A 19250-nucleotide genomic window follows, 5' to 3' on the forward strand; every position below is an offset into this window, starting at 1 on the left:
CTGTGCTATCCAAGTCAAGGGGAAATGCAGTGTGAACAACTGGCTAAGCAGACAGTCATTCCACTAAGCAAAACAGAGTTACTCAGGGGTGGCTTCGTGTGGAATCTCAGAAATCGTCACTAAACCAGAATTGGTTTCAATGGGCCACCCTGTTAAAGTGGCAGTTCTGCAGGTGATGGTGAGTGTTTGGAGTTCTGCTCTTGTATTCCTCAACAAGGGAAAGCAGTCACCCGTTGTGACTGATCAGGAACATCTGATTTGAGCATCCTTTGATACGTAGCTTGGGAAATTGAAGTTTAATATCTGCCATAATTTTTCATTTTCTTTTCTTCTGTTTCTTTCCCAGGTACAAGAAGAAACCTCCGTAATGATTTATTGGTCGCAGCTGATTCAATCACAAATACAATGTCTTCTTTGGTGAAGGAACTTCATTCAGGTAAGAGAGTTAAACTTCAACATATATGTTGACTCCAGAGATCAAATTGACCAGTGATAGTGATCATATGTTGAAGATAGAGCTGTAAAGTGTAGTTGTCATTCCAAAAGTAAATCTAAAAATCAGATTGCAAGATTTCAGTCATTTTTGACAACAGCAGCTCTTTAAATACATGAGCTTTGACATTAAGATATATTTTTGAGCAAGTTCAAACTGTTATTTAATGACTGTGTAGTATTTGTAACAGCCATTCGGAGTGCACTTAAAATGAATTCCCATTATGGAACTCATGGCATAAATACAATATTAAAGTATAGTTTTGACTCAAACACGGGAATTGAACAGCAGTACAAAAATGGTGATTTCACCTGTGAGCCTTTTGCATTGTAGTAATGACAGTGGGTTTCAGTGAACAGAATGTTTGGACAAAAGCAAACTTATAAGCTTGTTAAGAAAGGCCCATCCCAAGATTCTTGGAGGTTTGCCTGTAAGAAACGTCATGGGTCACAATTCCAGCCATTTATTAAAGGGCCTTCTGCTTCTAGGAATCAGGAAAGGGTTCTACACTCACATGTTGTTGCAGGAAACATTCACTCCATCCCTTCTTGGGATATTGTGGTGACAGTGATGGGCCCACAACTAAGTCCATTCAAGCATTCCTTGTCTTGAGTTAGCTTAGCCTAGCAGTAAAAGCAAATGGCTGCCCTCTCTCAGGGCTGAGTGGCCTAGTGGTAAGAGCTAGTAATATTGCCCTGTTCAGTAGGGCTGTGTGGCCCAATGGCCAGAGTCAATATAATAAACCTTTTCAGTAAGTGGGAAGTCGGGAGTGGGCCACTGCCTGCGATAAGGTGGGAGGCAGCTTTTCTTGTAAGCTGAGCTCGTGGGTGGCAACCCAGGAGAGATTCAGGTGCCACCAGCTGGTTAGCAGAGTGTCCACACCCGGCAGCATGCATTTCTATTGGTGGTGCACATCACCTTCAGTGTACATAACAAAATTTATTCTGCCCATAAACGGAAGAACTTGAGAGAAGGGAGGGTAGGGGAACCCAGGCCCTCCCTGTTCCACTGGGTCTCAGCTCATCATCCTATCAGTGATGAGCATGCCCACCGTTGGATCATCAGGACATATGTCCAAAACTCCCTGACCCCATTTGGTACACTAACTTGTCCCCCATGAGTGATTTCTTACCCTGTTCCTGATGTATAGTCCTTTGAATCCATGGGGTCTCTGGGTTCCTCACTCAGTGCAGCTCCGATACTCCTCGGGCATCCTCCAGACTCTGTGTCCTTGGCTTCCAGTTCTCAGGCTGCAGCTCAGAGCATGTGTCCTTCCTCATCAGTGGTCAGCCATGAATAAGCCAAGCTGCTCTCTTTTGTATCTAGTCTCCAGCCAAGGCAGGCCCTGTGGCCTCCTTGGACCAGAGAGTAGAGTTAACCATCGCAATACCATTGTGGGGCAAGTGCACCACCTCCCAGATCTAAACAGCGATTTATATTTTGCTAACAGATGTCCTAGTTTTCAACCACGGTGAAGTTTTACTTCTAAACAGTATATTTACTAGTTCAAATTTTGTCTAGGCTGTAGAGGCAGCTATAGCATTAATGAAGTACAGGTTGAACCTCTCTCTTCTGGCACCCTTGGGACCTGACCGGTGTCAAACAAGAGAATTTGCCAGACCACTGGAGGTCAATATTTTCTAGCACATCACCAACACTTCCACTGCTGACTGGGCTCTTAGAAGATATTTAGGGTAAATTACAGCTAAATAACAGCACACGACACTGAGAGTCAGGGCTGGTGGCTGTAAACAAACTTTATGAGATCACAGGAAAGTTGGCCGTGCCAGTGATGAGTGGTCACCTGTCTAACTAAAATCATGCGAATTACAGAGTTTGCCAGGTCTAGCCCATATTGTATATCTTACAGCAGCAGTCACAGTGCAGTTCTAACTGACTGAGTGATGTCCCTGTGGTTGCTCCACCGCAGGTGCTTGTGTGGCCCTGTGCCTCTAGTCGAAGACTTTCAATAGCAGTACCCTTAGGCTGCACATGTGCTCTTCCCGTCTCGCACCTGTAGCAGCAGTTAAACTAGCACTGTGTGACTCATCCCCCTGCTCTCTGGTTCTTTCTCTGCCTCTTGGTCTGAGTTGGAGTTCTATCAGTGTGTCTGCACAGCTTGCCTGAGATCAGTTTTCCCTCTGGTTTTTTCCTGTCCATGTGCAGAATAACCACCAGTAGAAACACACGCTGCCAGCTGTGGGCACTCTGCTAATCATCAGGGTGACATTTGAATCTCCCTGGTTACCACCCCAAGCGCCCATCTGACAGTGTACACTGCCTCCGATGCAGATTTAGAATTAGCTGCTTCGTAGAAGATTGGCTAACAAGTTATAACTAACAGTTCTGTTCTTCTTTATTCGCATTTAAAGTAAACAAAAACGATTACTACATATTATGTTTTGTTCCTCCCTTTCTGGCATAACTCCACTTAAAAATGCCCAGGTCCCCAGGTTTTCAATTTTGCCTTTGCTGCCAAGAGTCAATCCCAGTTTTGGACGTATATTCCCAGTGCGTCCACTGCTTGTGGGGAAGAACATGTGTCCCAGAAATGGTTCCATTGCCACTACCTTGAGGCCTGCGCCAGGAAAGTGAAAGGCCATAAACTCCAATTTATTCTTGTGAGGAAAACTCTCAATCCAGACTCTGATCTGGGACTGTAACCTCCTTCCACTCCTCTGCTGTCCATAATCACTAGACTCTGATGGCAAAATACAACCACATTGATTACACCAAACTGTCCAATTGACTTTCTACTGGAAGACAAGAAGGAGCAATTTAGATCAGTTTTCTATGAAGGCCACCTCATGGCATGAATAGATTTCCAGCCAACCTTAGACTCAGCAGACGTGGCGGTCAGATCCATTGCTATCATTGTAGTAATGCAGGCACAAACACAGAAATATCAGGGAAGGGTGCTTTTTTTATAAATGTGAACATCAATTTTTTTTTAAATATAAAGGCGTTCAAAATAGTCATGCAATGAGTGTGCATAAGAGAGGCTAATGAAAAATTTGAGTGGAAACAGTGATTTGTAAAATGATTGTGTTATATCATACTAAAAATGTATACAGTCGTAAAGATTTTATAGAAATTACCTTCTAGGATCTTGCTGTAATATCATAAGTGAAACACAATATTTCAAAATCTTCCAGTCTTCAGAGTTTTTTTCAGTTAAGACTATATATAAGCTAGTAGCAATGAAGTGGGTTTTAGGTAATAGTAAACTTTTCTTCATGACAGTAAATTCACGGCTGTGTCTAAGACATGTTAATAGTTAGTTTCCTTTCGTTGGTGGCTAAAGGCATTCTGGGAAATGTAGTCCCTTCTCTGCTCCAGGGCCAATTCTCTAGGCATGGAGCTGGCCAAAGAACTACAGCTCCCAGTGTGCCTTGCTCCCCCACCCCACATCATGCCCTGCAGGCTCACCCTGCACATCACAGCAGGGAGGAAGGGAGAGAAACTGGACATGGAGGGATGCGTTCACCCCTTTTGCACCATGCCACATACAGGCCTGGTAATGCAATAGGCCTCTTGGATTCACAAGGGAGGTGTACTGTACAGACTGTCCCCTTTGAGGATCCAAAATCGTTTGCAGATAAAACCCACCATACATTGAAGGACTCTAGAGGAATTCTTTGGTTTATGCATGTACATATGCACAAATATGGAAACGAAGCAAATACTACAGTGAGAGATTATGCCATACACTCTCGAAGAAACTGAGGAACCACCTAATCAGCATCCTGTACAACAAACAGGAGAACATCAAAAAAGAGCTCTCAAATCTGGAGTCTTTCATCAAAAACCAACCTTCAACACAAACTTCCACACCGTTGAACTTAACTAAAATAAGACAGGAGATTTACATTAGACACTTCACTACTCTACAGAGGAAAAAGGACTGCAAGCTATCTAAACTCCTGCCTGCCACAAACAGTGGTACCACTAACTCAGCCAGCAATATTGTCAGTCTGTCCAGCTACACACTCAGCTCAGCAGAAGAGTCTGCTCTTTCTCAGGGACTCTTTTTGCCCCACCACCCGCACAAACATAATACAGTTCTGCGGTGATCTGGAAGCCTACTTTTGCCATCTCAGACTCAAAGAATACTTTCAACACAACACTGACCAGCACACCGTAACACAGACACCCTCCGAGCAGCACAAGAACAATATCTCCACGTGGACTCCTCCTGAGGGTAGAAATAACAGTCTGGACCTATACATAGAATGCTTCCACCGACACGCACTGGCAGAAATTGTGGAGAAACAGCATCGTTTGCCTCACAACCTCAGTCGTGCGGAACGCAATGCCATCCACAGCCTCAGAAACAACTCTGACATTATAATCAAAGAGACAGATAAAGGAGGAGCAACAGTCATCATGAACAGGTCTGACTACCAGAAGGAGGCTTCCAAACAACTCTCCAATATCAGATTTTACAGGCTACTTTCCTCAGATCCCACCTAGGAATACACTAAGAAACTATACCATCTGCTCAGGACACTCCCTACACAAGCACAAGAACAGATTTATACCAACACACCTCTAGAGCCCCGTCCGGGGCTATTTTACCTACTACTCAAGATCCACAAACCTGGAAATCCTGGATGCCCCATCATCTCAGGCATTGGCATTCCCACTGAAGGACTGTCTGGTTATGTGGACTCTCTCCTCAGACCCTATGCCACCAGCACTCCGAGCTATCTCCGAGACACCACTGACTTCCTGAGAAAACTGCAACACATTGATGACCTACCAGAAAACACTATCCTAGCCACCATGGATGTAGAGGCTCTCTATACCAACATCCCACACAAAGATGGAATAAATGCTGTCCAGAACAGTATCCCTGGTGATGCTACAGCACATCTGATGGCTGAGCTCTGTAACTTTATCCTCACACACAACTATTTCAGATTTTGTGACGATATATACCTTCAAATCAGCGGCACAGCTATGGGTACCCACATGGCCCCTCAATATGCCAATATTTTCATGGCTGACCTGGAACAGCACTTCCTTAGTTCTCGTCCACTAACACCCCGTCTCTACTTACGCTACATTGATGACATCTTCATCATCTGGACCCGTGGGAAGGAGACTCTGGAGGAATTCCACCGGGACTTAACAACTTTCCCCCCAACCTCAGCCTGGAACAGTCCACACAGGAGATCCACTTCCTGGACACCACGGTGCTAATACACAATGGCCATATCAATATCACCCTGTACCATAAACCCACTGACCGCTACACCTACCTTCATGCCTCCAGCTTCCATCCCAGACACACCACACGATCCATTGTCTACAGCCAAGCACTAAGGTATAACTGCATTTGCTCCAACCCCTCCGACAGAGACAAACACCTACAGGATCTCTACCAAGCATTCTTGAAACTGCGATACCCACCTGAAGAAGTGAAAAAACAGATCAACAGAGCCAGACGTGTGCCACAAAGCCTCTTACTACAGGACAAGCCCAAGAGAGAAACCAACAGAACACCACTAGCCATCACCTACAGTCCTCTGCTAAAACCTCTACAGCGCATCATCAGGGATTTACAACCCATCCTGGACTACGATCACCAACTTTCACAGGCCTTGTGAGGCAGACCAGTCCTTGCCCACAGACAACCTGCCAACCTGAAGCAAATCCTAACCAGCAACTATACACTGCACCACAGTCACTCTAACTCAGGGACCCATCCATGCAACAAACCTCGTTGCCAGCTCTGCCCACATATCTACACCAGCAGCACCATTACAGGACCTACCCAGATCAGCCACACCATCGTGGGTTCATTCAGCTGCACATCTACCAATATAATTTATGCCATCATGTGCCAGCAATGCCCCTCTGCTATATGCATCGGACAAACTGGACAATCTCTACGTAAAAGAATAAACACACACAAATCAGACATCAGAAATGGCAATATACAAAAACCCGTAGGAGAGCACTTCAATCTCCCAGGCCACACAGTAGCAGACTTAACAGTAACTATCCTACAGCAAAAAAATTTCAGGACCAGACTCCAAAGAGAAATTGCTGAGCTACAATTCATCTGCAAATTCGACACCCTCAGCTCAGGCTTAAACAAAGACTGCGAATGGCTGGCTAAATACAAAAGCAGGTTCCCCTCCCTTGGTGTTCACACCTCCAGATCTACTGTTGGTAGTAAGCCTCACCCTTGCTGACTGAGCAAACCTTGTTATCCCCAGCCTTGCTCTGGCTAATTTATACCAGGCCCTGCAGATTTCCATGAGCAGCATCTGATGAAGTGAGTCTGTGCTCACGAAAGCTCATGCTCAAAACTTTTCTGTTAGTCTGTAAGGTGCCACAGGACCCTTTGTTGCTGTTACAGATCCAGACTAACACGGCTACCCCTCCGATACAAAGCAAATACTGTTCAGCACAACATTCGACACCCTACCATACACACAATCACAGAGGCTGTGTGATACCCAGAGACAGAGACCCACAAGACATAGGCCAATCCCATCTCAACCTTCCATATTGCAACAATTGGCATGAAAACATTGAATCTGAAGGTTTGGTTGAGAGCACGATAGACCTTCCCCAATTCCAGTTGCTGAAATCACTCTCTACAAACTATCCATTTACAGATTGTTTAACACCATTCTGCCCAGCATGGCAAATTGTTACTTCAGACCAGTGGATACTCAAAATTAGCAATGCTAATTATTCCATCCAGTTCACTGTCCTTCCTCAACCCATCCTCCCTCCATCTTCCTCTTCCTCTGCCTTGTCAGAGACCCCGTCCTCACAAGCACCTTCTCAGACAGGAAATAGACCATCTGCTGGGATTCACCCGAGCTCATTGAAGGGAAAACCTCACTACCGCTACACAGATTCACTGCCCTAATGAACCTGACCAATACTACAGTAAACAGGCCACAAATACCTGCCAGGACTTGCCTCCAACTGTTAGGCCACTAGCAGCAGCTGCCTATATTGTAAAACTTGACAGATTATACATGGGCTGCCTGCAAGGGTGGCACAGGACAGTCTATATCCTACACAAACACAGTCTGAGCAAGCCTCTCCACATACCACAAAAGGTCAAGGACTTGCTGCAGTGCTGACCCCATTCACACAATATTTGTGCAGGTGTCTCCTTTCTGCAGATTTCCCCCACAATGATAATCAGGACAGGCACCTCCCCAGAGAGGTAGGACTCCCATTGAAATAACCTAACCACACAGGGTAGATGGTCTCCTTTGGAATCAACACTGCACATACCTGTGCTGGAATGGGGAGCAGTTTGCAATGCACGTGCACATTTCCTGCTCAGGATCAAAACCAAAACTTTCCATATCCTGATGGACAAGGTTGCTTGCATGTTCCTTACAAACCCACACGGAGGAGCAAGGTCAGACATTTCAAGATTGTCAAATAGATAAATCCAACACTGCTTCACCATGTCAGCCATCTTTCTGGTGTCAGAACCCCAAAGTAGACATGTTAAGCAGGAAGTTTTCGCCAGTATCATGAAGGGAAAGTAAGCCTGGGTGAAGCTGTACATGCTCCATCAAAGGGCATTCCCCACAGAAGATTTGTTAGCCGCATATCAGAACAATGAATGTCCAACATTGTGTCCGGGGGAGGAAAGGAGAGGCTTAGCACTGTGCCCCGCCCCAGCACAATTTGCAGCTCCCATTGGCTATTTTGTAGGACAGGCAGCTGTGTGAAGTACTTCTCCAGACTCTGAGCGTTCAGACTCAACTACACATGGTCACTCCAGCCAGTGCAGGGGCAAGGTAGGGAGGGACTCTGGCTGAGGAACCCACTGGACTGTTGGCCATGAGCCACCCAAGAAAGTGTCTCCTGGTGAAAGCCTGTCTCTGGCACCCCAGATGCTTTCTTCCCCAACTCTCTGTCCCCCTCCTGCACTCCTACCCCTTGTAATCCAAACCCTCTGTACCCCTGCTCCTACACCCATAACCCTCCCAGATTTTGCACCCCAGCCCCTACCCCCTGTCACAGCCCAAATCCCTGCACCCATTCCTGCACTTCTCTCCCAGGTCACAACCCTGCACCTCCTCCTCCACCTCAGTTCCCTACCCAGGTCACAGCTTTCTCCCAGATCCCACACCCTCTCCTGTTTCCCAGTCCCTTACTTCAAGCTCCCTTCTGAACCCAACCTCCATCCCAGACCCTGCACCTCCTCCATTAATAGCATGGAAGAGTGCTGACCTTGACCACTTTCGAAATTCTTGGAGTGACCCTCCAACAAAAATTATTGCGCACTCCTGGACTAAACATTCATAAAGGCACAAAAACACTTTCTCACTACGATGGATAAGTCTAAAGGAGAAACTGTAACTATGCAGAGTATCAGAGAGGTAGCTGTGTTTGTCTGTATCTGCAAAAACAATGAGAGGTCCTGTTGCATCTTATAGATTAACAGATTTATTGGAGCATAAGCATCTGACGAAGTGGGTCTTTGCCCACAAACGCTTATGCACCCAAAAATCTGTTAGTCTATAGGGTGCCACAGGACTTCTCATTGTTTTAGCTAAGCAGACACTCTTCAAATTCATTTCATAGTGCAATTGTCCCTGCTACCTCCAACATGAACCCTACTGGGGGTTTGGACATCTTCCACCAGTTTGCTGTGCACATTGGTAGTCTTCCTTAAAAAAGTACCTACTATGGCCATATGTAAAGCAGCCACTTGGGCATTAGCCCATACAGTAGTGCCTCAGAGTTACGAACCCCAGGGTTATGAACTAGTCAGTTAACCTCACACTTCATTTGAAACTGGAATTACATAATCAGGAAGCAGCAGAGACCAAAAAAGAAAAGCAAATACAGTGTAGTACAGTGTAGTGTTAAGCATAAACCATTTTAGAAAGAGAAAGCAGTGTGTTTCTTCTGCACAGTAACATTGCAAAGCTGTATTAAGTCAATGTTCAGCTGCAGACTTTTACAAGAACCACCGTAACATTTTGTGCAGACTTGGGAAGGTTTCAGAATTGCAAACTGCCGCCTCTCCCCAGGTGTATGTAGTTTGTATCTGTGAGGGTCTTTTGGCGGTCACTGGGTAATGAGTGGGACATCTTCATGTCACCCTCCTATTTGTGAGTCGACTGTAACATTCACTCAATGCTATACAATTGAGCAGGACTCAACACCTGCCACTTTGTTAGGATACATGGTCTTATCACTGACCACAGAACCATCTCTAAAGCCCTTCCTTTCCACTGAGGGGCACTGCTCCACAGACGCTTGAAGAGGAGCCCCCACGGGAACAGCACTTGAAGAAGAGGAGGTTACTCACCTGATGCAGGAGCTGAGGATCTTTGAAATATGTGCCATTTGACGATGCTACAGTCCCCACACTCCACCCCTCTACTTCAGAGTTCAAGCGAGGGCCTCTCTAGTAGAAAAGGAACTGAAGAGGGATTGGCTGCAAAGCCCTAGTTAATTGCTGACAGAAGGTGGGGAGAGTGCACGTGTCCCAGCCAGGCACTCCTGTCTGAATTCTCTGAGTAGAGGTGTAGGGGCACACAGTCACCTGGAGTGGAGCACCCGAGGGGCACACGTCTTGAAGGACCTCCATTATTGAAGGAGGTGAGTAACCTTCTCTTAAGCGTCCTTGTGTCTCTTCAATAAATCACTATGTTCTGAGAGGCACGGTTCTGTTCCCCTCAGGCTGAAATGTGGTGAACAAGCTCTCAGCCCAAGACAGATGTCTGGAGTAATTTATTTCTTACTTTTAATAGTACTGCAGATTTAGGTTAGTGTAGGGGGGCTCAGACCCTGGCCACAGTTTGACAAATATAAACAAAGAAAGGTTTGTGCTCTTGATAGTAATTTTCAGTTTTGTCACATAGGGCATGGAGGATTTAAGGTAAAATGACTTACAGTCTTGTATTTGAATATATGCAGATACTAAAGAGCTATCCCCTGAAAATATCTGAAAACATTTCATTTGTGTAAGTTAAGAAAATCATAAGTTAAACTCAGCTGATGAGATTCAATGGCATTTAATATGTTAGGAGTTAAGCTAGGAGTATTAAAATAATCCTCCAGGCCTGGATTCCCTGCCAAAGAATAGCTGGAGACATAAGGTTTGGTATGTTTTTTGAGTATCTAACATCTCCTATCTGGCCTATAGCATCTTAGTCTACATTCAGAAAATGTTGCCATGTGGAGAGCAAAAAGAGAGAGGAAGAATTCCTTCTCTAAATATTCAGTAGGCAGTAGATAGGTCTGAATGTAAAGCATGGGCTTTTTGAAAAAACTTTGCCCAGTTTAACTTTCCCTACCCTTAGGAAGGTTCTGTGTCGATAAAATCTTCCCTGATCAGGAAACACTGGATACTGCTTAGATTGATGACCAGATAGGTCATTCAAAAGCAACATAAGGTAACAGAACCCCCTTACCCTAGGGACTAAGCTGGCTTCTGTGTAACTGTCCCTACCCCACTTAGCCCAATAATCAAGAGACGGGTGGCAGCCAGGCTCTGACATTCCGCTCACCTTTGTGATTTTTAACTTTCTTTTAGTTTCAGTCAGTGGTTTCTGACCTCATCATATTTCGCTTGCTGTGCTGGGCATCATGAAGAAGGCCGTTGGCAGAAGCAGTTCTGACTTCTCAAAGTCATGTTTATGAGTTAGGCTGTAGTCAGAATAGTGAAGAAAATGGCCGTTTCTTTGACTTCTCTATTAAAGGTCCCAGCACCAGTGTAGGCTACTCAAAGGTTTTCAAGTTGTGCTGTCTATTCTCGGTGTGTGTTCTTTCAAAACTCTGTTTCTGAATTTTAAAACACGGGCCAAGGAGGGGAGGTATCATGCCCTGTGGTAACTATTACCTGTTTGCGTGATTTTTACTACAAGTGCTACATATAGAGATATGACCACTCTCTCACCCCAGCCCCGCAATGAGAAGGAATTTTTCCTTCTGCCCACTTTCTCCTCAACATAAATACATTAGCGTGTAATAAATGTATTAGCTTGGCCCATAAATTCAGTGCACTTTCACTGGAATTAAAAAAGTGAGTCTTGGGGTTTAATTCTAGTTTATGTCCTATGTTCCTAAACCCTCATGCTTCAGGGCCTCAGCTGGCCATCTGCAGGGGTCAGGAAGGGATACCCCCATATATTCTGGGGGAGACTTGGATTTCCTTTCTCTACAGCATCATGTGTGGAGTTGGAACACTAGATAGGTGGCATGGAACATTCTCCCTCTCAGGTGCTTGTCTGTCTGGCTCACATGTTTAGGGTCTAACTGGTGTGGAGTCAGGAAGGAATTGTCCTGCAGACCAGGCTGGCAGTACTTCTGGGTTTTTTTTTACTTTCCTCTGCAGCACGTGGGTGTAAATCTCTTGACACGATTACCTAACTATTGCTCAATCATTTCCCTGCGATTGTAGGGGATTGGGCATTTAATGCACTTTGGTCTTTCCTATTCTTGCTCTGAGATATACATTAGTCTAGTCTCCAATAGGTTGTAAAACTCTGGCATAATTTTTTGTGGGGTTTCATGTGTGAGTGGTTGGTGGGCTGTGATATGCAGGAGGTCTGACTAAATTGTATGGGGGCCCCTTGTGGCCTTAAAGTCTGTGACCTTAAACTCAGTGATTCTGCTTGCTCCATCAGCATGCACTTCCTTTATGTCACTAGGAGACATAACAAGAAGTCTATTTCTTGGAACGGGATTTTTTCTGTTACAGCTGTGCCACCCCAGTGACTTCCTTGAGTGCTAAGGTCTCTTGGCACATGTGGTTAAGCTCTTGATCGTCAGTAATTAACATCAAGTTTTCTTCCTCTTGGATCTCCATAAAACTGTTTCAGATTTTCCTTCAGAGCCGATCTTCTTGCTCTGGGAGTGAATGCAGGCTGTATTCCATTCCCTTCTGTTGGTATCTTGTGCCCTGCACACTGAAGACTTTTTCACCACTGCAGGACCCCCCATGATGGCATGCAGGCCCTGTACCACCTCCTGGCTCCTGTCAAGTCTAGATAAGGATGGCACCGCCCTAAACCCCCTCACTTCCTTCTTGCCACTTGTGGTTTCAGTTGGCGCTGCCCGTGTTGGAATCTCTTCTCGGTTTTCCTGCTGTTTCACACTTTGTGATTCAGTCTTTCGTTGTGTAAATAGCTTCTGGCAATTAGCACCCGTAATTTGTGAGATTAGTTAGTTTTTCAGTGTATTTAGTGGTATAGTTCTGGAGCATTCCCCAGCTTTTGTACATTGTCACAAGCAGTGGCCCACACACGTGCTGCTTATTGTGCCTCAGTAAGAGCCACCTCAAGGATTAGTGCGGTATCTATTGTCTTATGTTGAGGAAAGGATGCCGACTGCAAGAGATCTTTGTCTAGAGCGCCATTTGCTGGAACATGCTCTAGCACCTGCCTTGGCACGAAGCCCTGTTCCAGCCACTCATTTAATTGGTATCCTCTCTCTCTGTGGGAGTACAGCACAGATCCCAGGACTCTGATCAGTCAGGGGCAGGAAAGAAGTTCATCATCATTCCACATATCCCTTGTAAGAGAACTCAGAGTGCCAGAAACTGAGGAGGGATTTATTCTCCTCTTTGTGACGAGCAGGACCTCACTCTGGACAGGAGTTGTACCCAGGACAGACCTGTGTCAGTCCAGGAACAGAATGGGAGAATCTGTGCCATGCCAACATCTCCAAAATCATCCATGGGATTGCACTCAAGTTTGGTATCTCTGGAAACTGCAATCCCACAGCTCTCAGCACCATCAGCCTGGCAAGATTAGCTGGTAGCCTCAGACTTGCTTAGTCTAGCTGCCCCGGTGTTCTTACTAACTTGGAATATCCATGAAGGGATGGTAACCCAAGCTACGTCAGGCCCTTGGGTGCCTTCAGCTCCAGTACCAATGAAGAGGCAGATTCCATCTAGAGTATTTATGTGGATTAGGTCAGTGCCAAGACAGCACACTTTCTCAGCTTCATCTACAAAACCAACCTTGGTACCAGCATCATCAGTATCAGTAGCTATATCAGAGGTCTGAATCCTGACCTCTCAGCACCAGTAAGGGGGACATCCTCTGTACCACACCCTATGTCTATAATGCCAAGCATAATATCATTGTTAGCTTTCCTGTGTTGGACAGGTTTTCCAGAAGCCCTGTTGGTTGGGCACCTGTCACACCTAGTGATTATTCAAGTAGCTCTTCTCACTCCTGGCCCGTGTGCTGCAGCTCTTTTCATTCCCCATGTCAGCAGGTGAGATCTGGTATGGAGACTGGAGACATTTCCATAGTTGAGACAGACCTGCCTGGCCCACATTGTACTGGCTTCTCGCTGTACCCTTTGTCATGGTGAGCCGGGCTGGGGTGCCTCTCACTCACACAGACCCAGTTCTCTGCATAATTTGAATGTAAGATCCACTTACCTAGGACAGGGAACAGCCACGCCATGGATCAGCCCATTGTGGAAGTCCAGAATTGCATTCTTCCTCCTGGGGTTTTCTGTATGGTTAAACTTTTGCCTGTGAACCAACTCATATCACAGGTGACACCTTCCTCTCCAACAGTACCGTTGTCACACTCTCTAGACAATATGACGGCCCTGACCTCGGGTTCCCCCATTCTAGACAACCTCAGGTTCTACGAGGACCTGCTCAGGAGAGTAACTGCAGTTCTGGGTATTTAAGATGAGTTGGTACAGAACACCTGCAAAATGGTAGGCACCCTCCAGGCTTCAGCTCCGGGAGGCGTTGCCCTGTCTATCAATGATGCTATAGGGAATCCAGGGCCCAGGAGAGGCAGGAACTGTAGTCAGAGGCCAGAGATCAGGGGCAGTATTGGTTTAGAACCGAGAGGCAGGAGTCCCGGTCAGAGACTGGAGATAAGGGGCAGTACTGGGTTAGAACCAGGAAGCAGGAGTCCAAGTCAGAGACTGGAGATCAGAGGCAGTATTGAGATAGAAGGAGGAGTCAGGATTAAAGGCAGGCTGAGGTCAGAGACTGTCTCTCGGGAGACAAAACCAAGTCTGGGGTTGCAACAAGGCAAAGTCCATGTATCTGCCTAAATACCTTCTTGGGGCAGTCCCTGGGGCTAAGTTGGGGCATTTGACCCATTGGGGCAACAGAGTATTGTCACTGTGGGTCTCATGGGTGGCATTTCCTGTGGCCCTGGATGACTTCCTGGCACTCTAGGACTGTCAGCCACACCAGGCTCTGCAGACCTGGGTTCTGGACTCTAGGTCCTGACAGATGCCTTCTTATCGACAGTCAGAGCTTTGTGGCACACCCCAGCATTGCTAACTGCAATAACTAAGCAACAGAAACACAATACCATGTCCCTTCCTAGGCGGTGGGGTGTGTGTGTGTGTGTGTGTGTGTGTGTGTGTGTTAGCACCCACCCAAACTCGTTAATTGTCACAGCACAATGAGAGGACATAACAAGGAAGATTCAAGTCCACTGAAAAGAATCGTAAAGGACTAGAAGCATTGGGAAGAAAATGCATTCTACTGCTTCACTCCAAGTGAGAGCAACCACCAGCAATCTCTGTTACTGGGAAGTGATGTCTAAATTCATGGACACCTTGCCAGATAACTTCAGAGAGAATTCAAAGCTTTCTTGCCAGTGTGCTCACTTGTGACAAAGACCTCACTACAATCGACTCTCAAGATAATGGATGTTTCTTACAGAGCAATAACCACTGCAGCCATCTAGAGGAAGTCATTTTAACTATATAATTCCAGGATAGCACCAGATATCCAATAGGCCACTGAAATTCTGTCCTCTGAGGCACACTTTGTATTTTCTGACAAGGCAGTTGAGGTGTTTTTTCTTGTAAAGATTCATGAGTGATGCTCCACTCCCTTGGGGGTTTATCTTCAAGCCTCCAATAAGCATTAGTACAAGCCCTTGAAGGAATATTCAGATTATTTTTATGGACGGTGCTCCTGTCATCCCAGATGATGATATGTCTCTGGGAGGGGACAGAGGTCTCCAGAAAGGTCATCTAACTATTTATGCTCTCAACCTTCTGTAGAAAACAACCCTTTGAACTTGTTTTTCAAAGACAGCACAGCAACCCACAATGATCTGTATGTCCCTTCTCAGTTTGGAGATAGATTATCCACTTTCTGGCTCTTGGAAACAAATATCTTTAAGTAAAGCAAGCAGTCCTGTACCCCTTGAAGTCTAACAAATTTATTTATGAGGTAATGAGCTTTTGTGGGTAAGACCCACTTAAGATTTTCAGAGGTGGATCTTACCCACAAAAGCTCATTACCTAATAAATTTGTTAATCTTTGAGGTGCTAGAGGATTACTTGTTTTTTCTGATGCTGCAGACTAATACAGCTACCCCTTTGAGACACCTTTAGAGAAGTGTGTCCTAAGTAATATGGGCCTGAGATATCCAGACCCATTTGTTTCCACCCCTCCTCCCTACCCTCCTTCTCTGTGCATTTTCAGGGACCCATCTCATGAGTCTGTGCTCCTTCTGAAGGGTCAGGTTCTCTTCACCAAAGGGACTGCAGAGTAAGTTCTCCCACCTCTTTTCCTGATCCCCAAACGTAAGAGTGAAAATGAGACTGTTCTAGACCTCTGGGTTCTCAGCAAGTTCATCAAGCAAGTGAGATTCGACGTGTTTCTCCTAGCTTCAGTCCTCCACTCTCTAGATGGCAATGGTTGGTTGGCTGCCCTTGGTCTTCTGGACACACATTTCAGTGTTACCCAGCCTCGGAAAATTCCTGACTTGTCATCCCCAGTACATGGGTATTCCCTTTTGGCCCATCACCACCAAACGCAGGGTGGCCTTCTCAAAGAGGAATGGGATCCATGTCTTCCCTTCTCTTAGTGGTTGGCTGAGCCAAGTCCATTTCTATCCGTTGACTACGTCATCCACGCGTTCCATCACTTTCCTCTTGTCTTGAACAGAGAGAAGTCCTGCCCAGGGACTTATCTTTGTTGGACACTACTGAGTGGGGTTAGAGAGACACCACCTTCATACAGTGTAAGGAAGGACCATGAGGAGGTATGAGGCATGTGCACAGCCTCAGTGGGTGGCAAAAAGTCTCCAGCTTTCAGTGTAAGGGAGTGCACAGTTGAGCAGAATACACCTCTGCTTGAAAGAGAACCATTTTTTATCAGTATTTGACCCATTACCCATCATCCCATTGCTTGTGTTGTATGGTTCTGGGCTCTTCGCAGGCTCAAATATAGCGACACTGGGGACGGGAGGTCTTTGCGTATCCTGCTACATGGGGCCAGGCACAGTCCTGTTGGAGAGTGCAGGTGCTGCCCCCTGCTGGGATGAATGTGAAAATGGGAGCCATTAAACCAGTCCCTTGAAGGCGCGCACACGATGCCAGTGGGAAGGTTTGTGGAACTGCCCCTACTAACATGAAAAAATCCAGCTTAGTTATTCCCAAGTACTCCTGAGGGATCTCACTCCAGCACTGCCCTCTGTCCTGGTGAGACTCAGAAACTTGTGCGGCTCTAAGCAGCCTCCTTCCTGGAGCAAAACTCTTTCCAGAGACTTGTTTTTTATGTGGCTGTCTGACATTTGTTTGTTTTTGAAGCAGAGGAAGGAGCTGACGAAGAAGAGGAAAAGATGCAGAATGGAAAGGACAGAGGTAAAAGGATATCTCAGCTGTAAAACACTTTTCCAGTTTATTTCTGTGTCTGAGATTAGTGTCTGCAAACTCAACCCTTCAGTGTACCAAGCACTCTAGCGGTGTTTATAACAGCTTTGATTTTGGGCAGTTTATGGAGATTCCTTGTTGCTGTTACACCTCCTCCAGACACTCAGATGGGCCCATTCTGGTGCTGTCATAGCCGTGGTAAATGTTTGCTCTCTCCGTTTCTGCCTGTGCTTGGGACACTAGTAATCTTAAGGTTTCCCTTGTCTTTGTATATACATGTATTTAAATATTTTTTCAACAATGGCCATGTACAGCTGTACATGTGGCATGAAAGGAGTTATTCTGGTGGTACAAGCAGAAAAGAAATTAAATGTGTGAAAATAGAAAATGGAGGCTAAATGAACAGGAAAGTTTATTGAAATTGAGTGTGGAAGGCTGTGGGGTTGTCACCTAAGGGAAGCAAACAAGCCTCCTAAGTTGAGGAAATTTAAAACATGTCTGACACAGTGTTCAGCAATATTCTGATGAGAACAATCCTGCACAGGCAGCAAAATGGGGCCTCACAGTAGATCTCTTCCCATCTCGAATACTGTGATTTGAAGTGTAGGTAATAAAACCAACCCTCCCCATGCAGCTCTTCTTCTGGCTCATACAGATGTGGAAGTAACATGGGTCATCTTAGCACTGTTGTGCAATGGGGCTAATGATCCCGTATCCAACAGGGCTCAGCAAAAAGAAAGCCCAAGTGAGCAGTGTGGGGAGTGGAATACCAGTCCCTGGACACTGGGTTTGGGGGATTCAGCTGTCCCTTCCTCAAATGACTGAAAGAAAAACTCCTCCTGTTGTGGCCTGAAGTGAAGGTATTTGCCACCGCCTCTTCTTCCCTCTTTGTCAGGAAAGGAAAGTATAGAAGCTAGGTCTTGATGGCACTGAGGTGCTTTAGTTCAGGCTGTGGCCCTCAGTGTGACACTGATTTTCTTGGGGAGCTGTTTGCCCACATTTTAAATTAAGGAAGGACCACAAGATTTGGATCAGACGAGAATACGTCGAAACGCGTGAGGCTCATCTGAGAGAAATGAAAGCTGGACTTTTATTTATCATTCCATGTGCCTTTTCATTCTTTCTTCTGACTGGGATGAAACTTCATACAAGAGATTGTTCTCACAGGATCTCCAGCCCAAATAGGTTCTGAAAATGTATTACCCTTTCTCAGGGAACCTAGGATTGGGGGTTACCTTGTTACCCCCCTGCTCCAGTGTGAAGGAGTGTCTTCTCATAGCGGGGTGTCAGCTCTTGTACAGCACCAGCCTTTCAAACACTCGCCTCAAGACTCGGTCAGGCCTTTTTTGCTTTGCAGGTGCATCCAAATCCCCACACCTTTATTGAAGAGCATTCCCCTGTACCTCTAGTCCCTGTCACTGGACACTCACAAAATTACTAGGTAAGCTGCCGGCCAAAGAGAGAGAGAGAGAGAGACAGACAGACAGCTGAAAGGTTACGATTCAGGCTTCACACTTTGTCAACGCAGCACTGCAATGTATGTATAGTAAAAACAACTATATTTGTTAAAAGGGAGAGAGATTCACAGATCCAAGTTAGCATTGTCTAAAAATAATGGAAACAGAAATGATTACAAATACAACAATAGTGTAATACTACAGACTAAGCACTTTATTTATTTATTTTATTTGAAATATTTTTACCCTGCCTCTCTGTATCAAATATATGAGGTGGCTTCCAAAATTTTTTAAAGATACAAACATATATACACATTTTTAAAAATACAAAACTCCAAAAGGACATAAAACCTACTAAGACATCTCAAAAGAAGGCTCACACACACACAAACACCAATAAAAGCCCAGGTAAAAAGGGTGGCTGTAACATGGTGCCAAAACAATGTTAATGTTGGCACCATGTGAATATCTCAGGGAAGAAAATTCCACAGCCTGGGAACAAAGGCTGAGAAGGCCCTGCTCTGTGTTGACGCTAATCTTATCTCCCTAAGTGGGGAAACTGTGAGCAGAGCCTCCCTAGCTGACCTCAGTCCCCAGGCAGGTTCATCTAGGAAAAGACAGTCTTTTAAATATGGGTAGACCCAACCCATTTAGGGCTTTATAAGTCATGACCAATACCTTACGTTGTGCCTGGA

At 45.6% G+C, this 19250-nt stretch overlaps 1 protein-coding gene across 8 annotated transcripts in view; it reads left to right on the top strand.

Moving 5' to 3' along the window:
* DTNB (dystrobrevin beta) overlaps nucleotides 1-19250 on the top strand; it is a 361871-nt gene that overhangs the window by 323486 nt on the left and 19135 nt on the right. For 7 of the 8 annotated variants that reach the window (XM_074991528.1, XM_074991531.1, XM_074991533.1 and 4 more), the window contains 2 exons: nucleotides 347-436; nucleotides 17036-17089. In XM_074991528.1, the coding sequence (XP_074847629.1) occupies nucleotides 347-436; nucleotides 17036-17089 (144 nt within the window). The remainder of the gene's footprint in view (nucleotides 1-346; nucleotides 437-17035; nucleotides 17090-19250) is intronic. The other variant, XM_074991530.1, reaches the window with a different exon arrangement.

Source organism: Carettochelys insculpta, chromosome 3 (assembly GCF_033958435.1).
Source record: "Carettochelys insculpta isolate YL-2023 chromosome 3, ASM3395843v1, whole genome shotgun sequence".
In the NCBI taxonomy this organism is placed as follows: domain Eukaryota; kingdom Metazoa; phylum Chordata; order Testudines; family Carettochelyidae; genus Carettochelys; species Carettochelys insculpta.